The following is a 25157-nucleotide window of genomic DNA, read 5'->3' as shown; positions in this document are numbered from 1 at the left end:
TTGTCAGCCATGTCCCTCATTAGTTTATTAAATAATAAGAAAAGTCAAACATGCATATGGAATCTTTTTCTGCAAAAAAAAGCTCCAGACACACAGGCACAGGGGAATAGTTAAACAAGCTCAGGTTAAAGGAAAAGGCTTCTCTGTCATATCCAAATCTGTCAAGTGTGCAAAGATCTATGACTGGAGGATTTCCCTTTTCCATACTCACAGAATGCGAACAGTATGTATAGAGTGAAGTCGCTGATGTACTGTGAGATTAGAGCTTTTGGCAAAAGACTCTCCACACTCTGAACATATAAACTGCTTCTCGACGGAATGAGTCCTCTGGTGCGTGACAAGGTTGGAGTTTGTGGTGAAGCTTTTTCCACAGTCCGAGCATATAAACTGTTTGTCTCCCGAGTGGATCCGCTGGTGCACCACCAAAACGGCATTGCTGGTGAAGCTCTTCCCGCAGTCGGCGCACACAAACGGCTTTTCGCCTGTGTGAATCCTCTGGTGAATAACCAGGTTTCCGTTGGTGAAGAAGCGCTTCCCGCACTCGAAGCACGCGAACGGCTTCTCCCCGCTGTGATAGCGCTGGTGAGCTATCAGATTGGATGTGTTTATAAAACATTTCCCACACTCGGAACACACAAATGGCTTCTCTCCTCTGTGGTACCTCAGGTGTGTGGCAAGGTTGGACTTCTTGCTGAAGCATTTATCACACTCTGGGCAGGGGAAGGGCTTCTCCCCTGTGTGAGTTCTCTGGTGCACCACAAGGTCTGACTTGTTGCTGAAACGTTTGCCGCAGTCTTGGCAAGCGAATGGTTTGCCGCCGGTGTGAATTTTCTGATGGGAATTGAGGCGTGCATTGGAGCTGAAACACTTCCCACACTCGGTGCATGCAAAGAGGTTGTCATCTGTAAGAACCCGGGTAATGATATCGGAGCTGCTGGGAAAGTACTCCTCGTGTCTGTATTGGCGGGGACACGCGTCTGCGATATGATAAAATGGCTGCATAGTCGGAACAATAGGATTTTCTACATGAGCCAGACCACGCGTGGCCTTGTCTCTCACTTCATGTAGGCTTGAGGCATTCTGGTCATTTCCATCTGTCAGAAAGATACACATAATACAGACATGTCTTAATAAAATGTGAATACATGGGACAAGGGCATCCGTGTAGGAGATGGCGGGCTCCAAATACATGAAATGCGTACATTCCTGCTCTCAGCACTGTTATTCAATATTGCAGCTGTGCCGAAACAACGACCTAACATGGATGAACCTCGTATAGACTTTGGCTATGGGTCCTTTTCATTTTGTCCTTCAGATCTCCAGGTTAATGGAGAGGCGGGTACTGGGCATGCTCAATAAAGGTTAGACCCACAAGGACTCGTTCTGCCATGTTTATTCCTTCTATGTTGTACCATATGCCATATTACAAACCTAGGTGATAGTGAAACAAAAACCGCTTCAGTGCTAGAAAGCAATGGTAGCAGGGTCTTGTTATATCAGATAAAGGCACAGATTTATCAAGCCTTGGAGAGTGATAAATAGCACGGTGATACAGTGCCAACCAATCCGCTCCTGTCTTTTTTCAAACACATCCTGTAACATGGCAGTTAGGAGCTGATTGGCTGGTACTTTATCATCGTGCAATTTATCACTCTCCAAGGCTTGATAAATCTGGGCCAAAGCATGAAGTGGGTACCCCAGGGTTGGTTATAAGAAGTTTGGGATCACACTGTAATTGTGTTCCTTTGGTGTGTTACACTACAACTGTAATAGTGGGATTTATTTCATCTTTTCATACTCTTCAGCTTCTTTATTTAGATATTTGCCCGGTTGTGAAGAGGAGTGTGATGGGCTATAAGAAGCCGGATATGTCTTGACTTGGTGAGGGAGCCTTTGCCGGGCAACTTCGAGTCAGCTGATTCAGGCAATACAGCCTGTGGGTTCCCCAATATCGTCACAACAGCTAATGGATAGTGTGAATGAGTTATGATGTAATATTTCAGAATCAGGTAATTTTAACATTTCTAGCCCACACAATAGGTTTCCACTGGTTAACGTGATTTTTTTTTCTATATTGTAATATACTACTCACCTGTGCCGACGTCAGTAGTGCTTTCCTCCTCCTCTTCCTTACAATGTTGCTCAGCCCACACGTACGTCTTTTCTCTGCCATCAGTCTGCGACTTCACATCTCTCCGTTGCTTAGCCTAGATTTCACAACAATGTATAGATGAATAAATCCGGCCATTATCTAAATGATGGAACACTGATCAGTAAACCACTTCATTATAGCGGGATGTAGTTATGATCCCGGCAGCCAGTATACCGATGCCGGGATCTCGGCCTGCCAGAATGCCGACAGGGGGCCAAGGGCTAGTCACACTCGTGGGTGTCCACAACACCCATAGAGTGAGAATAGAACCTGTGGCAAGCGTTGCGCTTGCCCCCTGCCGGCATTCTGGCGACCAAGATCCCGCCGTCGGTATGCTGACCGCTGGGATCCCGACCACACAAAATTTGTGGCATAACCTTTATGAATCTGCTTTGGACATAGCAGCGAGTGTGTAACACATGCTCCCTTGAACTTTTTAGGGTGTTTTGTGCAGGCGGTGCATGCTACCCAGAATTGGGGTCATAGTTTCTAGATATCATACATGTAGCTGGCAGGAAGGCATCATACATGACACAGAATTGTGTTTAAAATGAGTGGATAACGATAGTACAAAATAAAAAAAATTACAAAAAGTTTCTTGGCATATATTTTGTGACTAGACCTGTGGTTTCCAAACTGTGCCGTGGCTCCCTGGGTTACTGCGGGATACTTGCAGGGTGCCATGGGTTGGTGGTCCAGGACTAATTCAAATTATTTATGTAATAGGCAAAACCAGTGCTAGTGGCTTCCAATCATAAACTACGTGGAACCCTGTTCCTCACCACATAAAAGAATCTAAGGATGACATATAAACACAATTTATATAATTGAATATTTTTCTGAATTTCTCAATAAGAAACTTTTGGTTTAGGGGTGCCAAAAAACAAATTCTGATACTCTAGGGCGCCGTGACTCAAAAAAGTTTAGGGACCGCTGGACTAGACATTAGCAATCCCATGGGTAATAATAAGTGTTCTGAGCATACCATCCAGAAGTGATGGCTCACGTGTGTAATATTTACGCCTTCAGATTATTTAACATTTATGGCTCTGTATGTTTTACTGTAATTTTCACCAAGTACATGTTTTTGTTTTTTTGGGATTTATTCAGATTTGTAGTCTACATATCAATAAATATGTACATTTGGTGGCCCTTGAATATGATGAACTTCGGCTCTGCCCTCAACAGTGGAGACTACAGCGATCAGATAGCAAGTATGTATTGGCCAACAAAAATATACCCTACACTAACTAATAATTCATTTTGGGTCACCTACACAGAAAGAGGGGATCCCTTTTGAGGGCTGAACCGGTATGTGGAGCAGAGTTTCCAAAACCCCGTTATTACAGTCCAGGTTTTAAGCACAGGTGATTTAATTAGTACCTCAGTCAATTTCATTTAACCATCTGGACTCAAGTATGGATATCCTTAAACCTGGACTGTAATGGCAGAGTAATGTAGAGTAACTTCCCAAGAACCAGTACCATTACTGCCTGACTAATATTCATGAAGTATTGGTTCTCAGTGAATGGTTATAAAAAGGTCTTCCACAAAATGGCTGCCTCCACTCCATACTGTAGGTCCACTTGAAATGAACGTTATATCTGAGAAAATATATATGGCGGCATACGTTTACCTTGTAATCTCGAGGGACGTGGTGATCTTCCTTTGCAGGATCCTGTGTATAAAGTGGGCTGAGGCATCTCTCTGGTGCATGTCTCTTACTGGATCCATCTGTAGGAGACACATACAGTGGATGAGTACATTAGTTATTCAGAATGTGTATATTAGTGACCGGCACATGTATATGCATGGACTCTCTTCTCAAGTGTCCTAAAGAACACTCATACTTAGCAGTGGGCAAGCATATACAGAGTCTTATTTAGTTAACATGGATCCAGCGGTAGTGGATGAGATGCCCGATACCTCAAAATAACCAATAATGTCCATCTTCTGGTGACCATAGAGGACACTTTGTTTAATGAGGAAACATCTCACCTGTTCTATTCATCTAAATCTGTTCCCTGTTGGAGTTAGTTGGCTACCTGAAGATGCAGAACTCTTGGGCCCATCTCCGATCAGGCTTGCTTCATCAGTCTCATTTTGGGACAGGAGTAAATTGTCCTCAGTAGAACGCGGTGAGGTCAGCGATGATGTGGCAGTGAGGGACATGACCCAGGAACTTGGCGGTGACTTCTGATCTTTGTTATATGAAACACGTAAGCTCCCATTACTATCTGTTTAGACATAATACATTTAATACAAAAAAAAAACTCTTTTCACTTCGTTGCAGGTTTTAGTAAAATATACCCTTACCAATGGTGGTTCATTAGGCAAAAACAAAACATTAATTCCTACCATCCAATGGTTGTTATTAGTTATGGCTATGACAGACACAAGGAAATGAAACCATATAGGGATGAAGTAAATATTCCCTGATTGGGATGTTAAAGCATATAGGGGGAAATGTGTCAAAGCTTGGAGAGAGATAAACTACCAACCAATCAGCTCGTCAGCTATTTGGTTGGTACGTTAGCTGTCTCCAAGGTTTGATGCATCTCCCCTCACAATGTAAGCGCAGGGTCAATAAGAGTTGCTGAAATAAGAACTCTGAGAACAGAGATGTCCAACAGAAGTGATCTGCACACATTGGGGCTGATTCAGAATCCCACGCTGTTGCGACGGCTTTAGGCGGATATCCTATTAGGCCTGGTAATTTACCGGGACTAATAGTCCAACTGGGGGCTATCTAATTATCCCCGATAAGCCACCACGAAACGTGGCTCATCACCTGCCTCAGGCAGGCTAAGCAAAATCCCCGGAAACAGCAAACAAAACTCACAGGTTTCACTGAACCTCTATGTTTTCGGGAGATCAGCTTTTACTTTTTTATTTTTTTTTATTTTTTTACGAGCACTCCATTTTGGATAGCCTGTAGAAAAAAAAAAAGAAAAAAAAAAATCGGTGAAATTGACGTTTTTGACCCTGATGTTTTACCGGGGATAATTGGATATCCCCCTTAGCGTCTTTTGCTGTGGTTGGGTCTGCGACTTTATGCTAATGCTGGGATAAGCCCTTCCCCGGTGTACAAGCAGCCATTTGAGCAGGAGGAGGGGGTCCATGTGCAGATTCTGGGGGCCCCCTCCTCTCTCTACGGCACAGTAGACTCTGGTATTGTGACAGAGTCTACTGAGCATGCACAGGACTCCGGAAACATGGCGCCCTCCATTTTTCCATCGACTAAACACCTCTGAGCATGTGCTGTGCCCATTTTGCTGGTGTTTTTTGCCACGGCTACAGCTCCGACACGGTTTTGCTCCCCCCCCAGACCCAGGGGTCCATGTGCACCGCACACACTGCACCCATTATAGATTCACCAATGCATCCGAGGGTTGAAACACTCAATTCGAGCAGCTTCAGACGTAACCATTGGATGCACCAATGGATGCATCGGGGCTTGGAACATTGTGCTGAACGCCTTTTAGCAACTTATATGCATTAAAGAACTTTGACCATTTGCACGAATATCGGACTCCTTTCAATGTACTGAATGTTCCTCCGCTATTTTGGAATCGTCCTCCTCCTCATTTAGGTGGCTAGACAGAACAGGAAGTTGCATACATGAACTTTGGTTCATAAAGACGTAAGCGGGGCTGTAACTAGGGGTGCGCGAGCGGTGCCTGGAATGGCACCCTGAAGCAAATGGAGGTTCCGGGCAGGCACTCTGCCGCCTGTGGAGATGCCCTGAGCGTATCAAGGAGCTCTACTTCCCAGACTCAGCGGCCCCGTCGCCTAGTTGAGACATCTTGCGTTTGGGGGTAGGCCCAACACACAGTCACTATATTTAAAAAATTAAAACAACAACGAAAAAGGACTGAGTAAATCGATCTTGGAAATCGCAACAGATAAACTTGCTGATTTCAGACCTAGGCCTTGATACAGAGGTGCACGAAGAACCGATGTTTGTGCAGCAGAGTGATTATGTGTTACCGCACATGCGCAAAAAGTCTAGAAAACCAGTACTGCGCTCGCATGAACCAAGGTGTGCGAAGATGTATGCATTTGCGTACGACACTGGTATTGCTCGAGATGGCTACCTGGGCGTTTCAGTGTTGAGAGTGGGGTGGGATCTAAAAAAATAACCTGTTTGAATTGCACCCTATGTGTCCCATGTATATATCTGAAACACACAGTGGTATAAATACTATTCTAATTGCTTGTATAAAATGTTATATATATTATTAAGGGTGTCTCCTCTTACCCTGTGACGTGCGGGTCTGTTGATTCTCTATCATCACGTCCTTATACAGATCCTTGTGTCCCTCTAAATACTCCCACTCCTCCATGGAGAGATAGACAGTGACATCCTGACACCTTATAGGAACCTGACACACACAATGACACAGTCATCACCCAGACACCTCCCCTGGTGTTACTGTATAATGCCCCATTCCCAGCAGTCACCTCTCCAGTCATCACCCAGACACCTCCCCTGGTGTTACTGTATAATGCCCCATTCCCAGCAGTCACCTCTCCAGTCATCACCCAGACACCTCCCCTGGTGTTACTGTATAATGCCCCATTCCCAGCAGTCACCTCTCCAGTCATCACCCAGACACCTCCCCTGGTGTTACTGTATAATGCCCCATTCCCAGCAGTCACCTCTCCTGTCATCACCCAGACACCTCCCCTGGTGTTACTGTATAATGCCCCATTGACAGCAGTCACCTCTCCAGTCATCACCCAGACACCTCCCCTGGTGTTACTGTATAATGGCCCATTCCCAGCAGTCACCTCTCCAGTCATCACCCAGACACTCCCCTGGTGTTACTGTATAATGCCCTATTCCCAGCATTCACCTCTCCAGTCATCACCCAGACACCTCCCCTGGTGTTACTGTATAATGCCCCATTCCCAGCAGTCACCTCTCCTGTCATCACCCAGACACCTCCCCTGGTGTTACTGTATAATGCCCCATTGACAGCAGTCACCTCTCCAGTCATCACCCAGACACCTCCCCTGGTGTTACTGTATAATGGCCCATTCCCAGCAGTCACCTCTCCAGTCATCACCCAGACACTCCCCTGGTGTTACTGTATAATGCCCTATTCCCAGCATTCACCTCTCCAGTCATCACCCAGACACCTCCCCTGGTGTTACTGTATAATGCCCTATTCCCAGCATTCACCTCTGCAGTCATCACCCAGACACCTCCCCTGGTGTTACTGTATAATGCCCCATTCCCAGCAGTCACCTCTCCAGTCATCACCCAGACACCACCCCTGGTGTTACTGTATAATGTCCCATTCCCAGCAGTCACCTCTCCAGTCATCACCCAGACACCTCCCCTGGTGTTACTGTATAATGTCCCATTCCCAGCAGTCACCTCTCCAGTCATCACCCAGACACCTCCCCTGGTGTTACTGTATAATGCCCCATTCCCAGCAGTCACCTCTCCAGTCATCGCCCAGACACCTCCCCTGGTGTTACTGTATAATGTCCCATTCCCAGCAGTCACCTCTCCAGTCATAACCCAGACACCTCCCCTGGTGTTACTGTATAATGCCCCATTCCCAGCAGACACCTCTCCAGTCATCACCCAGACACCTCCCCTGGTGTTACTGTATAATGTCCCATTCCCAGCAGTCACCTCTCCAGTCATCACCCAGACACCTCCCCTGGTGTTACTGTATAATGTCCCATTCCCAGCAGTCACCTCTCCAGTCATAACCCAGACACCTCCCCTGGTGTTACTGTATAATGCCCCATTCCCAGCAGACACCTCTCCAGTCATCACCCAGACACCTCCCCTGGTGTTACTGTATAATGTCCCATTCCCAGCAGTCACCTCTCCAGTCATCACCCAGACACCTCCCCTGGTGTTACTGTATAATGCCCCATTCCCAGCAGTCACCTCTCCAGTCATCACCCAGACACCTCCCCTGGTGTTACTGTATAATGTCCCATTCCCAGCAGTCACCTCTCCAGTCATCGCCCAGACACCTCCCCTGGTGTTACTGTATAATGTCCCATTCCCAGCAGTCACCTCTCCAGTCAGCAGCTGAATGATCTTGTTGGTGAGTTCCAGGATCTTCTGCTCATTCTCTCTCTCATGTATCCGGGAGTGAGGTGAGGGCTCTGTGATGGGGCTCTGGGTCCTGCTCATTATTCCCGAGATTCGGGAACCACAGCTTCTTGTGACATGCACCGATGACTTTTTCTCAGGTACATAATCCTGTAGGTGTAGAAAGACACATGCAAATCTAATTTCCATGTGTTCAATGAAGAAAGTGGGATGGAGTGAGAAGGGATATAAGTGCAGTTTCCACTTATGGTCAGCAGTAATTGGAGCATGTCCTCAGGTCAAGACCCACTTGCATTCACATTATATAGAAGGTTAAATAAAAATCATCCTATTTATTTTATCTCCAGCTCCCAGTCTGTGTGGGTTATTCAGAGCCAAAGGTGTGCAGGTTGTCTTGTACCGTACAGTTAGGCAGCCTCTGACTCGCTAGCTCTAGTAGGACTACAAACCCCAGCATGCTGATATATGTAGTTCCAACAATGGTAGGAAAGACTCACCTCTGTTCTCTGGCCTGTTTTATTCTTTATTTTTGTCCTGGGATTGTTTTAAAAGCAAAAGCGGTCAGCACTGGACTATGGGCCTAATTCAGACCTGATTGCAACAGCAAACTTTTTCTCTAATGGGCAAAACCATGTGCACTGCCGGTGGGGCAGATACAATATGTGCAGAGATAGTTATTTGGGTGGGGTGTGTTCAAACTAAAAATAAGAATTTACTTACCGATAATTCTATTTCTCATAGTCCGTAGTGGATGCTGGGGACTCCGTAAGGACCATGGGGAATAGCGGCTCCGCAGGAGACTGGGCACATCTAAAGAAAGCTTTAGGACTATCTGGTGTGCACTGGCTCCTCCCCCTATGACCCTCCTCCAAGCCTCAGTTAGGATACTGTGCCCGGACGAGCGTACACAATAAGGAAGGATTTTGAATCCCGGGTAAGACTCATACCAGCCACACCAATCACACCGTATAACCTGTGATCTGAACCCAGTTAACAGCATGATAACAGAGGAGCCTCTGAAAGATGGCTCACAACAATAATAACCCGATTTTTGTAACAATAACTATGTACAAGTATTGCAGACAATCCGCACTTGGGATGGGCGCCCAGCATCCACTACGGACTATGAGAAATAGAATTATCGGTAAGTAAATTCTTATTTTCTCTAACGTCCTAAGTGGATGCTGGGGACTCCGTAAGGACCATGGGGATTATACCAAAGCTCCCAAACGGGCGGGAGAGTGCGGATGACTCTGCAGCACCAAATGAGAGAACTCCAGGTCCTCCTCAGCCAGGATATCAATTTTGTAGAATTTTACAAACGTATTTGCTCCTGACCAAGTAGCTGCTCGGCAAAGTTGTAAAGCCGAGACCCCTCGGGCAGCCGCCCAAGATGAGCCCACCTTCCTTGTGGAGTGGGCATTTACAGATTTTTGGCTGTGGCAGGCCTGCCACAGAATGTGCGAGCTGAATTGTACTACAAATCCAACGAGCAATAGTCTGCTTAGAAGCAGGAGCACCCAGCTTGTTGGGTGCATACAGGATAAACAGCGAGGCAGATTTCCTGACTCCAGCCGTCCTGGAAACATATATTTTCAGGGTACTGACAACGTCTAGCAACTTGGAGGCATCCAAGTCCCTAGTAGCCGCAGGCACCACAAATAGGTTGGTTCAGGTGAAACGCTGAAACCACCTTGGGGAGAAACTGAGGACGAGTCCTCAATTCCGCCCTGTCCGAATGGAAAATCAGATAAGGGCTTTTTCAGGATAAAGCCGCCAATTCTGACACGCGCCTGGCCCAGGCCAGGGCCAACAGCATGACCACTTTTCATGTGAGATATTTTAACTCCACAGATTTAAGTGGTTCAAACCAATGTGACTTTTGGAACCCAAAACTACATTGAGATCCCAAAGTGCCACTGGAGGTACAAAAGGAGGCTGTATATGCAGTACCCCTTTTACAAACGTCTGAACTTCAGGGACTGAAGCTAGTTCTTTCTTGGAAGAAAATTGACAGGGCCGAAATTTGAACCTTAATGGACCCCAATTTCAGGCCCATAGACACTCCTGTTTGCAGGAAATGTAGGAACCGACCCAGTTGAATTTCCTCCGTCGGGCCTTACTGGCCTCGCACCACGCAACATATTTTCGCCAATTGCGGTGATAATGTTTTTGCGGTTACATCCTTCCTGGCTTTGATCAGGATAGGGATGACTTCATCCGGAATGCCTTTTTTCCTTCAGGATCCAGCGTTCAACCGCCATGCCGTCAAACGCAGCCGCGGTAAGTCTTGGAACAGACAGGGTCCTTGCTGGAGCAGGTCCCTTCTTAGAGGTAGAGGCCACGGATCCTCCGTGAGCATCTCTTGAAGTTCCGGTTACCAAGTCCTTCTTGGCCAATCCGGAACCACGAATATAGTGTTTACTCCTCTCCATCTTATCAATCTCAGAACCTTGGGTATGAGAGGCAGAGGAGGGAACACATACCCTGACTGGTACACCCACGGTGTTACCAGAGCATCTACAGCTTATTGCCTGAGGGTCCCTGGACCTGGCGCAATACCTGTCGAGTTTTTAATCATGTGGAAGACTTCTGGGTGAAGTCCCCACTCTCCCGGGTGGAGGTCGTGCTGAGGAAGTCTGCTTCCCAGTTGTCCACTCCCGGAATGAATACTGCTGACAGTGCTATCACATGATTTTCCGCCCAGCGAAGAATCCTTGCAGCTTCTGCCATTGCCCTCCTGCTTCTTGTGCCACCCTGTCTGTTTACGTGGGTGACTGCCGTGATGTTGTCCGACTGGATCAACACCGGCTGACCTTGAAGCAGAGGTCTTGCTAAGCTTAGAGCATTGTAAATGTCCCTTAGCTTCAGGATATTTATGTGAAGTGAGGTCTCCAGGCTTGACCATAAGCCCTGGATATTCCTTCCCTGTGTGACTGCTCCCCAGCCTCGCAGGCTGTCATCCGTGGTCACCAGGACCCAGTCCTGAATGCCTAATCTGCGGCCCTCTAGAAGATGAGCACTCTGCAACCACCACAGGAGGGACACCCTTGTCCTTGGTGACAGGGTTATCCGCTGATGCATCTGAAGATGCGACCCGGACCAATTGTCCAGCAGGTCCCACTGGAAAGTTCTTGCGTGGAATCTGCCGAATGGGATTGCTTCGTAGGAAGCCACCATTTTACTCAGAACCCTTGTGCATTGATGCACTGAGACTTGGCTCGGTTTTAGGAGGTTCCTGACTAGCTCGGATAACTCCCTGGCTTTCTCCTCCGGGAGAAACACCTTTTTCTGGACTGTGTCCAGGATCATTCCTAGGAACAGAAGACACGTCGTCGGAACCAGGTGCGATTTTGGAATATTGAGAATCCAATCGTGCTGCCGCAACACTACCTGAGATAGTGCTACACCGACCTCCAACTGTTCCCTGGATCTTACCCTTATCAGGGAATTGTCCAAGTAAGGGATAACTAAAATTCACTTCCTTCGAAGGAATATCATTATTTCGGCCATTACCTTGGTAAAGACCCGGGGTGCCGTGGACCATCCATACGGCAGCGTCTGAACTGATAGTGACAGTTCTGTACCATAAACCTGAGGTACCCTTGGTGAGAAGGGTAAATTATTGACATGAAGGTAAGCATCCTTGATGTCCCGAGACATCATGTAGTCCCCTTCTTCCAGGTTCGCAATCACTGCTCTGAGTGACTCAATCTTGAATTTGAACCTCTGTATGTAAGTGTTCAAAGATTTTAGATTTAGAATCGGTCTCACCGAGCCGTCTGGCTTCGGTACCACAACAGTGTGGAATAATACCCCGTTCCCTGTTGCAGGAGGGGTATCTTGATTATCACCTGCTGGGAATACAGCTTGTGAATGGCTTCCAAAACTGTCTCCCTGTCAGAAGGAGACATCGGTAAAGCCGACTTTAGGAAACGGCGAGGGGGAGACGTCTCGAATTCTAATTTGTACCCCTGAGATATCACCTGAAGGATCCAGGGGTCTACTTGCGAGTGAGCCCACTGCGCGCTGAAATTCATTGAGACGGGCCCCCCACCGTGCCTGATTCTGCTTGTAAAGCCCCAGCGTATACTGAGGGCTTGGCAGAGGCGGGAGAGGGTTTCTGTTCCTGGGAACTGGCTGATTTCTGCAGCCTTTTTCCTCTCCCTCTGTCACGGGGCAGAAATGAGGAACCTTTTGCCCGCTTGTCCACGAAAAGACTGCGCCTGATAATACGGCGTCTTCTCATGTTGAGAGGCGACCTGGGGTACAAACGTGGAATTCCCAGCTGTTGCCGTGGCCACCAGGTCTGAAAGACCGACCCCAAATAACTCCTCTTAATAAAGCAATACTTCCAAATGCCGTTTGGAATACGCATCACCTGACCACTGACGTGTCCATAACCCTCTACTGGTAGAAATGGACAACGCGTTTAGACTTGATGCCAGTCGGCAATTATTCCGCTGTGCATCACGCATATATAGAAAAGCATCTTTTAAATGCTCTATAGGCAAAAATATACTGTCCCTATCTAGGGTATCAATATTTTCAGTCAGGGAATCCGACCACGCCAACCCAGCACTGCACATCCAGGCTGAGGCGATTGCTGGTCGCAGTATAACACCAGTATGTGTGTAAATACCTTTTAGGATACCCTCCTGCTTTCTATCAGCAGGATCCTTAAGGGCGGCCATCTCAGGCGAAGGTAGAGCCCTTACAAGCGTGTGAGCGCTTTATCCACCCTAGGGGGTGTTTCCCAACGCACCCTAACCTCTGGCGGGAAAGGATATAATGCCAATAACATTTAGAAATTATCAGTTGTTATCGGGGGAAACCCACGCATCATCACACACCTCATTTAATTTCTCAGATTCAGGAAAACTACAGGTAGTTTTTCCTCACCGAACATAATACCCCTTTTTTTTTGGTGGTACTCGTATTATCAGAAATGTGTAAAACATTTTTCATTGCCTCAATCATGTAACGTGTGGCCCTACTGGAAGTCACATTCGTCTCTTCACCGTCGACACTGGAGTCAGTATCCGTGTCGGCGTCTATATCTGCCATCTGAGGTAACGGGCGCTTTAGAGCCCCTGACGGCCTATGAGACGTCTGGACAGGCACAAGCTGAGTAGCCGGCTGTCTCATGTCAACCACTGTCTTTTATACAGAGCTGACACTGTCACGTAATTCCTTCCAACAGTTCATCCACACAGGTGTCGACCCCCTAGGGGGTGACATCACTATTACAGGCAATCTGCTCCGTCTCCACATCATTTTTCTCCTCATACATGTCGACACAAAAGTACCGACATACAGCACACACACAGGGAATGCTCTGATAGAGGACAGGACCCCACTAGCCCTTTGGGGAGACAGAGGGAGAGTTTGCCAGCACACACCAGAGCGCTATATATATACAGGGATAACCTTATATAAGTGTTTTTCCCCTTATAGCTGCTGTATAGTTAATACTGCGCCTAATTAGTGCCCCCCTCTCTTTTTTTAACCCTTTCTGTAGTGTAGTGACTGCAGGGGAGAGACAGGGAGCTTCCCTCCAACGGAGCTGTGAGGGAAAATGGCGCCAGTGTGCTGAGGAGATAGGCTCCGCCCCCTTATCGGCGGCCTTATCCCCCGTTTTTCTATGTATTTTGGCAGGGGTTAAATGCATCCATATAGCCCAGGAGCTATATGTGATGCATTTTTTTTGCCATCCAAGGTGTTTTTATTGCGTCTCAGGGCGCCCCCACCCAGCGCCCTCAGTGACCGAAGTGTGCTGAGAGCAATGGCGCACAGCTGCAGTGCTGTGCGCTACCTTGTTGAAGACAGGACGTCTTCTGCCGCCGATTTTCCGGACCTCTTCTGCCTTCTGGCTCTGTAAGGGGGCCGGCGGCGCGGCTCTGGGACCCATCCAAGCTGGGCCTGTGATCGTCCCTCTGGAGCTAATGTCCAGTAGCCTAAGAAGCCCAATCCACTCTGCACGCAGGTGAGTTCGCTTCTTCTCCCCTTAGTCCCTCGATGCAGTGAGCCTGTTGCCAGCAGGTCTCACTGAAAATAAAAAACCTAAACTAAAACTTTCACTAAGAAGCTCAGGAGAGCCCCTAGTGTGCACCCTTCTCGTTCGGGCACAGAGATCTAACTGAGGCTTGGAGGAGGGTCATAGGGGGAGGAGCCAGTGCACACCAGATAGTCCTAAAGCTTTCTTTAGATGTGCCCAGTCTCCTGCGGAGCCGCTATTCCCCATGGTCCTTACGGAGTCCCCAGCATCCACTTAGGACGTTAGAGAAATCTAAATTGCAGTGTAAACATAAAGCAGCCAGTATTTACCCTGCACAGAAACAATATAACCCACCCAAATCTAACTCTCTCTGCACATGTCACATCTGCCACACCTGTACTGCACATGGTTTTACCCATTAAAGAAAGATTTTGCTTTTGCGATCAGGTCTGAATTAGGTCCTATATCAGGTTTATTTATTTCAAGTACAGTAATATTGTTATTTTAATAAGAGAGATTCATATGCCACAGTGATTATGAAAGCACTGTCTCACTAAGCCAGAAAATGAAGAATTTATTCCTCCCTTTAAGGAAAGAGTCCTGTAAGTTTGTCTACACTTTTAACCATAATACAGCTGGTTTCTTTTCAAATGAAGAAACTCACTTCACCAGTCATGTCGCTATTTTATAGTATTATTTGTTTTATTACAGAGTGCAGTTAAGTAGTAGTGACATTTCCCAGAACCCCTCACCTCACCAGTCAGGGCCCAGTTTTAGTACTAGAGATAGTAGTGATATTGGTGTGACATTTCCCAGAACACCTCACCTCACCAGTCAGGTCCCAGTTTTATTACTAAGGGCTTGCGTTACGTAATAGTGACATTTCCTAGAACCCCTAATCTCACCAGTCATGTCCCCCTTTTATTATTAGACATAATAGTGACAGACCCCCTCACCTCTCCGGTCAGCAGGTAGATGATCTCCAGGGTGAGGTTTAGTATCTGCTCAGTCATGTAATTCCTGTTCTTGTTCATCCTCAGCAAGTCTCCCTGATGGTCTGAGTAGTGGTCCTGTGAAGACATACATATGGGGATACACAATTAATTGGTCTGACTTATAAACAACTACTGGCAATTAACATATTTGACTCTATTTACATTTTATATCAAACACAATCGTCTCTCTCTCTCTGATATTACATCATCATTATTAATGTTTATTTAAATAGCACTTTTCTCCTAATACAGGCATGTCCAAACTGCGGCCCTCTAGCTGTTGTGAAACTACACATCCCAGCATGCCCTGACACAGCTTTAGCATTCTCTGACAGCAAAACTGTGTCAGGGCATGCTGGGATATGTAGTTTCACAACAGCTGGAGGGCCGCAGTTTGGACATGCCTGTCCTAATAGGACTCGACGGGTAGTACCAGACAAGGCAGCCATCTTGGGTACAATACATAGATTACAATGGGTTTACATTGCAAGTTAAATGATATTGTACATACACTTGAAATAATAGAAAAACTGATGATCACTTGCTACACTACAGTACAATGCAGTTTCTGGAATATATTTCATGCTGTGCGGTCATTTAACCCATTAAGACCCATTGTCCTATTAATATGACATACATTTGTACACAACGTACTATTCATACATAATTTGTAAACATACAGACCCAATGTTCTATACATAGGACCTGTAATAATTTTGTAACTGGGGCCTGATTAGTCTGTGCCCCAGTGGAATAATAATGGGTATGGGCTTCTCGACAGACGTGTTCCCGGTGGTCAATATACCGACGCTGGGATCCCGAAAGATGCCTCAAGCCGGTGTCTAAATCCCGAATGTCCATCCAGCAGGACGCGGGGAAGGGGGGCGCGGAGGTTTAGGCAGGAGAAGGGGGGTTAGGGTGCAGGGCCGGGAAGGTTAGGGACCAGAGAGGGTTAGGCACCCAAAAGGGACGGTTAGGATAGGGGGCAGGGAAGGGCTAGGGTACTTTAAAGGGGGCTGTCTGGATTCTGATGGAAGGGATGCCGCTGTCGGTATTCTGACCGTCGGCATCCCGTCCATCGGTAAATCATACTGAACCCGGTATGGTACTATATCAACATCACTGGTGGTCCCAGAGAGGGGTGTCAGGGGTGCTGGTGGACCACCCCTGCCATCCACCAACCGGGGGCAGATTCAGTTAGCCACGGGGCTTGCTGCGCGGCTGTAGCTCCGAGTTTTACACCCAGAGCTAGTCAATTACTAGCCACTTTCCCCACGCGGTAAGCCTGCAGCTAATGCGTGTTAACTCTTCGTAACACTTCTTCCCAGTTCATCCTCCGAATGTTCTCCTCTCCATTTAGAATGTAAGCTTTCATAAGCAGGGCCCTCATTCCTCGTGTTCGTCCCAAGCACTATCCTGGTTTCCAGTGGTCCTTGTCTACTGTCTCCCAGTTCCTTTCATTGACTCTCACTCTGTGTGCTCATCCTTCACTAGGTACAGTCTCATGGAGTGCTGAACTGCTTTCCCCTCCCCCAGACGCACCAACACCTGCCGTCAAGATAGAGTCATCCAACCTATGTCTGCGTTATACCTACGTAGCTCATCATTTTTTTACCACAGTGTGTGTCCAACTCTATATAAGGTCTACACTTGTTAGGGGGATGCAGTCAGTTTACCGGCAGTCGGGATCCTGGTGTTCAGGAGACCGACGCCGCAATCCCCACACACGGATAGTCAGACAGCCTAAATCCCGACACTTCTCCCATTCGGTTGGTGGATCCATACCACCAACCGAGTGGGAATAGAACCTGTGGCACTACGAGGGCACTTGCTGTCGGGATGCCGCTGCCGGTACATTGACAGTCGGTATCCCGTCTAGCGGGATATCGTATGTATTCCATATTAGGTGCTAACTGCATTTCAGTGTGCCGAGTGGGGCATATTCGCTAAAACTCAATGATCACTATAAGGCAGAGTTTCCCATCTCCTCCATTACAGTCCAGCTTTTATGGATATCCATGCTCGAGTACAGATGGGGAATTCAAATTGACTGAAGTACTAATTAAGTCACCTTTGCTCGAACATGGACATCCTTAAAACCTGGACTGTAATGGTGGAGTTTGTGAAACGCTAAAGAATTGGGTTCTAGCTTGCTTTACCTAGTGTGTGATACCTAGATGTTCAGAGACCATTATCACCCTCACATTAGCAAAAGGACTTTATTACCCATGTGATAAATAATACTTTTTGTTTCTAGATCAGGAAAGCAAATGTCTACAAAGAAAAAGAAAAAAAAAAACATTACAGGATTTATTCAATTGTGTACTCAATTTTGAAAAACGCCGCGGAGCAGGGTTTTGCCTATTCAACTTAAGGAGAGAAAATTAGCCGCGGTGTCGCTGCATTTTTTTTTATCACACCCCCCCGAGCAAGTCTGATTGTTTTTTCTAAAATCATTATTTTAGAATAAAACATTGGGACTTGCCCTGAAACCCCCCTTGTAGCAGCAGTGTTTGTGAGACCCATCAGGTGTGTGTGTGTGTGTGTGTGTGTTGTGTGTGTGTGTGTACCCCCCATGTGTGTCCCGAGGCGGCAGCAGCAGGGATAACTACATCTCCCAGCAGCCACTTCCCCTCCCAGCAGCCTCCTCCACAGTGCAAAGATGGAGGGGAGATGACCAGGAGCTGCGGGAACCACCTGACTGGTAAGAATTAGGCTTTTTCTTTCTTCAAGTTCTCACACCCTGGGGTTCTCAAAGCAGAAAGCCCTGTGTGTATTTTAATTTTATACCGTGGGTATCGGGAGCATGCATATCCGTGATAAACCAAAATTGGGCGCAAAGTCTGCAAGTTTTTTTTAAGCGTGCATAACCTGGCGCCCGATTGGATACCCCTCTATGTTTTCATACAATCCACCTGATGTCAGAATCAGACAAGCTTCAAGGAATCCCTGTTATAAACATAATTCTGTATTTGTGAAATAAAATAATAGTATTAATTATTACTAAAATGTGTACTTTCAGAATAGAAAAAATAGGATTTTAATTACCTACCGGTAAATCCTTTTCTCGTAGTCCGTAGAGGATACTGGGGTCCATTTAGTACCATGGGGTATAGACAGGTCCACTAGGAGCCATGGGCACGTTAAGAATATGATATTGTGGGCTGGCTCCTCCCTCTATGCCCCTCCTACCAGACTCAGTCTATGAAACTGTGCCAGAGGAGATGGACATACTTTGAGAGAAGGATAGATAAGGATAGTGATTAGATTCCGAACCAGCACACACAACAAGAGGAAAGCCAAGCTAACCAAACTTGAAACAGGAACAGCAACAGCTGAACCAACATTACTTAACCAAGTAACATTGCAGGAAAAACGAAGCACTGCGCGGGCGCCCAGTATCCTCTACGGACTACGAGAAAAGGATTTACCGGTAGGTAATTTTAATCCTATTTTCTCTTACATCCTAGAGGATACTGGGGTTCATTCAGTACCATGGGGATGTACCAAAGCTCCAAAACCGGGTGGGAGAGTGCTGAGGTTCCTGCAGAACGGATTGACCAAACTGAAGGTCCTCAGAGGCCAAAGTATCAAACTTGTAGAACTTAGCAAACGTGTTTGAACCTGACCAAGTAGCTGCTCGGCAGAGCTGTAAAGCCGAGATACCCCGGGAAGCCGCCCAGGAAGAACCAACCGACCTAGTAGAGTGGGCCTATACAGATTGTGGACATGGCAAACCTGCCGTGGAATAAGGATGTTGGATAGTAAGCCTGATCCAGCGTGCAATAGACTGCATTGAAATCAGGACACCCAATCTTATTGGGATCATAAAGAACAAACAGCGAGTCCGTTTTTCTGTGACGAGCTGTTCTCTTCACATACACCTTCAAAGCACTCACAACATCCAAAGACTTTGAAGTAGCAGAAGTGTCGGTGATAATCAGAACCACAATAGGTTGGTTGAACTGAAACGCAGACACCACTGTAGGAAGAAATTGCTGATGAGTTCCGAGTTCAGCTCTGTCCTCGTGGAAAATTAAATAGGGACTATTATGAGACAAAGGCCCCAATTCCGACACACGTCTTGCTGAAGCCAAGAGCAACAGTGTGACGGTCTTCCACGTACGATATTTTACGTCCACCTCCTGTAATGGTTCAAACCAGTCCGATTGGAGGAAATGCAGCACCACGTTGAGATCCCAAGGTGCCGTGGGAGGCACAAAGGGAGGTTGGATGTGCAGAACACCTTTCAAGAACATCTGGACCTCAGGGAGAGAAGCCAATTGTTTGTGAAAGAAAATGGACAACGCCAAAATCTGGACTTTTATGGAGCCCAGACGTAGGCCCACATTCACACCTGCCTGCAGAAAAAGCAGGAAACGTCCCAGATGAAATTCTACTGCAGAACAATTTCTGCTCTCACACCAAGAGACGTATTTCTTCCAAATACAATGGTAATGCTTAGATGCTACCCCCTTCCCGGATTGAGCTACTTGTTAAGCCGAGAGGCCATCACGTCAATCTGTGGATATCCCCATCGACTTGTCAAACACCTGAACACCTCCTGGTGAAGGCCCCACTTCCCCCGGGTGCAGGTCGTGTCTGCTTCCCAGCTGTCTACACCCGGAATGAAGGACCGCTGACAACGCCACAGCGTTTCTTTCTGCCCAGAGGAGAATTCTTGACACCTCTGACCTTGCTGCTTTGCTCTTCATTCCTTCCCGTCGGTTTCTGTACGTCACTGCCGTCCCATTGTCCGACTGGACCTGAATGGCCCGATCTTGAAGAAGATGTGAGGCCTGCAGAAGGGCGTTGTATATGGCCCTGAGTTCCAGAATGTTGATTGGAAGGACGACTTCCTGACTTGACCATCTTCCATGAAACTGCAGCCCCTGACTGCTCCCCAACCTCTGAGGCTTGCGTCAGTGGTTAACAGAATCCAGTTCTGAATTCCGAACCTCCGACGAGGTGAGAAGTCTGTAGCCACCACAGAAGGGAGATCCTGGCTTTTGGCGACAGACGGATCCTCTGGTGCATGTGAAGATGCGATCCGGACCATTTGTCCAACAGATCTAGCTGGAAAGGTCGCACGTGAAACCTTCCGTATTGAAGAGCCTCATAAGAGGCCACCATGTTCCCCAGAAGGCGAATGCACAGATGCATCGACACCCCGGGTTGGCTTCAGGAAGTCCCGAACCATCGACTGGATCACCAATGCCTTTTCCAACGGAAGGAACACTTTCTACGACTCCGTGTCCAGTATTATTCCCAGGAATGGGAGCCTCCTTGTTGGCTCTAGGTGAGATTTCGGAAGGTTCAGAATCCACCCGTGATCCTGGAGGAGTTTGGTTGAGAGACCAACGCTGTCCAGCAACCTTTCCCTGGACAGCGCCTTTATCAGAAGATCGTCCAGGTACGGAATTATGTTCAATCCCTGCTTGTGGAGTATAAACAACATCTCTGCCATCACCTTGGTGACCACCCTCTGTGCCGTGGAGAGACCAAAGGGCATGGCCTGGAACTGGTAGTGACAGTCCTGCGGTGCAAACCGTAGATAGGACTGATGAGGAGGCCAGATCGTAATGTGAAGGTACGCATCCTTGATATCCAGAGACACTAAGAATTCCCCCTCCCCCAGACCTGAGATTACTGCTCTCAGAGACTCCATCTTGAATTTGAACACTCGTAAGTACGGGTTCAAAGACTTGAGGTTCAGAATCGGTCTTACCGAACCATCTGGTTTCGGTACTACAAACAAGTTGGAATAGTACCCCTTGTTGAGGCAGATAAGGTGGAACTGGAACAATGACCAAAGTCTGTACCAGTTTTTAGATGGCATACTGTAAAGGTATACTTGCCTTTTGTGAAACTGTCAAGCCTGATTTGAAGAATCTGTGAGGTGGGAGCTTTTGGAACTCTAGTATGTAGCCCTGGGAAATAAAATCTATGACCCAGGGATCCTGTCAAGAACTTGACCAGATCTGACTGAAGAATAGTAGTCGGGCTCCCACCTGACAGCCTTCCAGGCATTGCGGTCCACCGTCATGCTGAAGTCTTTGAGGAATCAGAGGCTGGGCTCTGGTCCTGAGCACTTGCAGTTGCTGGCTTGTGCGGTTTACCACTTGCACCGCTGGAGGATGTAGAAGCACCTCTGGATTTGCTCTTGAACTTGGCCGTCCGAAAGGACTGTAACTTTGAAGCTGAATAAGTCTCCTTGGTTGGGGGGACTGCGGAAGGAAGATACGTAGACTTACCAGCAGTAGCTGTGGAGATCCGTTTGTCTAGTTCATCTCCAAACAGGGCCTCTCCTGTGAATGGTAGGCCTTCCACGCCTTTCCTGGAGTCCGAGTCAGCAGTCCACTGGCGTAGCCACAAGCCCCTGAGTGCCGACACTGCCATAGCGGTGGTGCATGCGTCAAGCAAGCCTCTCTCTTTTATGGTTTCTACCATAAAGTTTGCAGAGTCCTGTATATGCTGCAGGAGTAAAATAACATCCCCCTAGACAAGGAATCTAACCCCTCAATTACGTTACCTGACCATTTTGCAATGGCGTTTGTGATCCACGCACATGCAATACTGGGTCTTTGGGCCACCCCAGCAGCTGTGTACAATGATTTGAGTGTAGTCTCAATTTGACGATCAGCCGTGTCTTTCAGGGAGGCTGCACCAGGAACAGGCAATACAATTTTTCGTGACAGCCTAGAGACTGATGCGTCCACTATCGGTGGATTTTCCCATTTTTTCCTATCCTCCAGAGGAAAGGTAAAAGAGGAGAGCAACCTTTTAGGGATTTAGGGATTACTTATCAGGATTAACCAACGGTTCTTCAAACAGGGTATTCAATTCCTTTGACACAGGAAAAGTGACTGAGGACTTATTTTTTTACATTAAAATAAGATTCCTCACACTCCTCTGACACCTTATCAGGAAAATGTAGAACATCTCTGATAGCTTCTATAAGAGCCTCTATTCCCTGTGACAGAGCCGCATCCCCCCCTCCAAGACTACCTCACCCTCCTCCAAGTCTGACCCTTCAGCGTCAGAGTCAGACCGCAGGATATGGGCCAGAGAACGCTTTTGTAGACAAATGGGAGGGGATTGAGACGCTGTTTTGGGGACTGAGTCTCTGCTCATAAACTCATCCACAGTCTGTTTCTCATTGTGGGACAATTTTGTAGAAAGAGTGGAGATCATTCCTTTAAGAGAATTACCCCACTCTTCTGTGAACCCTGAGTACCCAGTAGTGAGCCCCCTGGTGAAGATGAACACTCCGCTGTACAAGAAACACACTCTTTGCCTGACATAATGTAAATGTGACAGTACACACACACACACAGGAAAAGATTAAGCAGAATTAACCCACAAAGAGCCCTTCAGGGAGACACAGAGTTGTTTGGAGCCAGCCCCCACCGAGCCCTTACCGCTAATGCCTAGCTTAGCCGGGTCGCAGACTAAGTACCCTGATAGGGGACTTAGTACACTAGTAATCGCCCCCCCAATCCCCCCCCCCCCCCTGCTATGACCCCCTGGTACCGCTGAGGTAATTTAGAGTCACACTGGAGGAGCTGTGCGTCCCTGTCAGTCAGCATCTGTGTCCACTGCAAAGTGAAAATGGCGCTGGTGAGCTGCTGGATCCTCTCATAGTGAAGCCCCGCCCCTTCAATAGCGCGCAATCTTCCCGCTTTTTTTATACTGGCTGAGGAATTTGGTGCTTAAAATGGACAGAAACCATTTTAAGGCTGTGTTGCCAGTATGGGTACTGTGTACTGAGACGCATTCCGCCCCATTTAGAAGCCGCGTGTCTCTGTACCCTCGTGCCGCCATAATGGCCGGCGCCCTGCTAACCGGGATGCCGTCTCAGCACTCACCACTCTTCATTCTTCTGGCTCTGTTAGGGGTGGGGGCGTGCTGCGGGAATATACGCTCGCCGTGGTGGGGCTTGTCAATAGTTCCCTCAGGAGCTCAGTGTCCTGTCAGCGGGGAACGGGACCATTAACCCTTCAAGAGGTTGGACCGTTCCCCCCCCCTCTAAGTCCCACGAAGCAAGCAGGCTGGTGCCAACCAGTCCTGCCTGAAAATAACAAACTCCGGGCACATTTTCTAAACTGAGTCTGGTAGGTAGGGCATAGAGGGAGGAGCCAGCCCACACTATCAAATTCTTAAAGTGCCCATGGCTCCTAGTGGACCAGTCTATATCCCATGGTACTAAATGGAGCCCAGTATCCTCTAGGACGTTAAGAGAAACTTGCATTTTATATGTCCAGTATTGCAGTGTATATCTGCAGGCTACCTGTCATTCATAAATATCTGTCTCACAGACCAGTGTCCATTATACACTGTACATGGAAGTGTCAGAGCAGGAGAAAATGACTGTGTGACCACAGTGTGAAGTCTGCCACTGTTTCATTCAGTTTTAAGTATTTCTCTAACCCCTCCCTCCTAGCATTGCCCAATATATCTCCATTCATACACAGGGACAGCACCAGCTGTCAGTGTGATGCTTAGTATACAATGCTGGGGCTCAAAGCACTTACATCTATACAGACAAAAGACTGACACTACTGGAAGGAAAATAAATCAGTGAATATAGAGAGCAATGGCTGGCATGGGTAACACAGTGCTGGGGAGAGCCTGTGACAGCCCTGAGTCACTGTACATGGTGGTTACATGATGCATCCAGCACTGACCTGCAGCTGTCTCTTCCGTCTGTGCTGCTGCTTCCCATTAGCTCAGTGACCGGAAGTCAGGCACCGGAAAGGCAGAGCTTGCGTGTCACTAACATTTCTTAGTTTTGCTATCCAGGCCTCGTTATCATACTCAGAGCTGGGCTATGCCGTGATTGGCTGTAAATGGGATCACGTGTATATAAGGTTACTGATGTCCTGGGAGTTGTAGTTTCAGTTCCCTTGTGTTGGGAGATGCCCCACAGGTAAAGTGTACAAAGTGTGAACTGGAGAGGATGGGGGTTAATAGTGTGAATGGAGGGGAGGGGGATTTATAATAGTGTGAACTAAAAGAAAGGGAGGGTTAATGAAATGACAGGGGAGGGTGATTATTTCCGTGTGAGCGGTGTGTTTCATTTAGTGTGAATTGAAGGGGAGTTATGTAAGGGTTATGGCTAAAACCAAGTAGGAGAAAGGACCCCTGATGTCATTAGAGGGAGGTATACCAGAATAGGGTACCCGAAATGTAACCTGACAGGCTTCGCTCGCCACGCTTTGGGCACGGTGGCTCGCTCCGCTCGCTACTGGGTTACTCATACCCCTTTCACACTGCCAATGCCGGATCCCACCCGGGAATTAGAAACGGGTCCTTCCCGGGTGGGATCCGGCATTGGCCGCTGCTGCAGGCTTCCCCGACCCGGCAATATGCCGGGCGGGTTGCCATAGCAGCGGGGGGCGGAGGTGGAGGCGGCGCTGGGAGATGAGCTCATCTCCGCGCCGCCTCTCCCTGCTGTAGTAAATGGGTCCCAGGTCACATCGACCCGGGAGCCCGTTTACGCAGCCACTGACCCGGTATTCAACCCGGGTATAACACTGCTTTATTCCCGGGTTGAATTGCCGGGTCAGGTGACCCGCGATTTCGGCTATGCCACTTTTACACCGCACGCCGACCTGTGTTGACCCGGCAATATGCCGGGTCAATACCGGGTTATTTGTGCGGTGTGAAAGGGGTATAAAGGGAGTAGTTGGTGGTGTGGATAGTAGAAGAACTATTCTGCTGACCTAGCTCCTTCCCCTGGTGTGCCTCCTTCCCCTGACGTCATACGTCCTTTCTCCAACTTGATTCTAGCATTTACCGTTATGTGCTGGGCGGACTTATATATATATATATATTTCTCTAACGTCCTAGTGGATGCTGGGGACTCCGTCAGGACCATGGGGAATAGCGGCTCCGCAGGAGACAGGGCACAAAAGCAAGCTTTTA

General features: G+C 47.7%; 2 protein-coding genes across 4 annotated transcripts in view; one reads left to right on the top strand and one right to left on the bottom strand.

Annotated features, from left to right (window-relative positions):
* Positions 1-24502, bottom strand: LOC135054868 (zinc finger protein 1 homolog). 3 transcript variants are annotated; one of them, XM_063958278.1, is made up of 8 exons: positions 23918-24502; positions 15192-15305; positions 8199-8387; positions 6414-6537; positions 4198-4389; positions 3789-3886; positions 2093-2207; positions 1-1094 (listed from the first exon to the last, which is right to left on the bottom strand). In XM_063958278.1, exons 2-8 carry the CDS (start codon positions 15267-15269, stop codon positions 208-210), a joined length of 1683 nt encoding a protein of 560 aa, XP_063814348.1. In that variant the 5' UTR covers positions 15270-15305; positions 23918-24502; the 3' UTR covers positions 1-207. The 3 variants fall into 3 exon arrangements, with proteins under 3 accessions (XP_063814348.1, XP_063814349.1, XP_063814350.1); XM_063958279.1 differs by lacking the exon at positions 23918-24502 and adding an exon at positions 23765-23894; XM_063958280.1 differs by lacking the exon at positions 23918-24502 and adding an exon at positions 23521-23606.
* Positions 24083-25157, top strand: part of LOC135054872 (zinc finger protein 566-like) — a 141152-nt gene continuing 140077 nt past the window's right edge. Inside the window, exon 1 of the mRNA XM_063958291.1 lies at positions 24083-24159. The gene's annotated coding sequence lies outside the window, so the exon portion shown is untranslated. The remainder of the gene's footprint in view (positions 24160-25157) is intronic.

This window comes from Pseudophryne corroboree, chromosome 3 (genome assembly GCF_028390025.1).
Source record: "Pseudophryne corroboree isolate aPseCor3 chromosome 3, aPseCor3.hap2, whole genome shotgun sequence".
Lineage (NCBI taxonomy): Eukaryota > Metazoa > Chordata > Amphibia > Anura > Myobatrachidae > Pseudophryne > Pseudophryne corroboree.
Note: the sequence above shows the minus strand (reverse complement) of the source record. Positions and strands in the feature narration are given on the sequence as shown.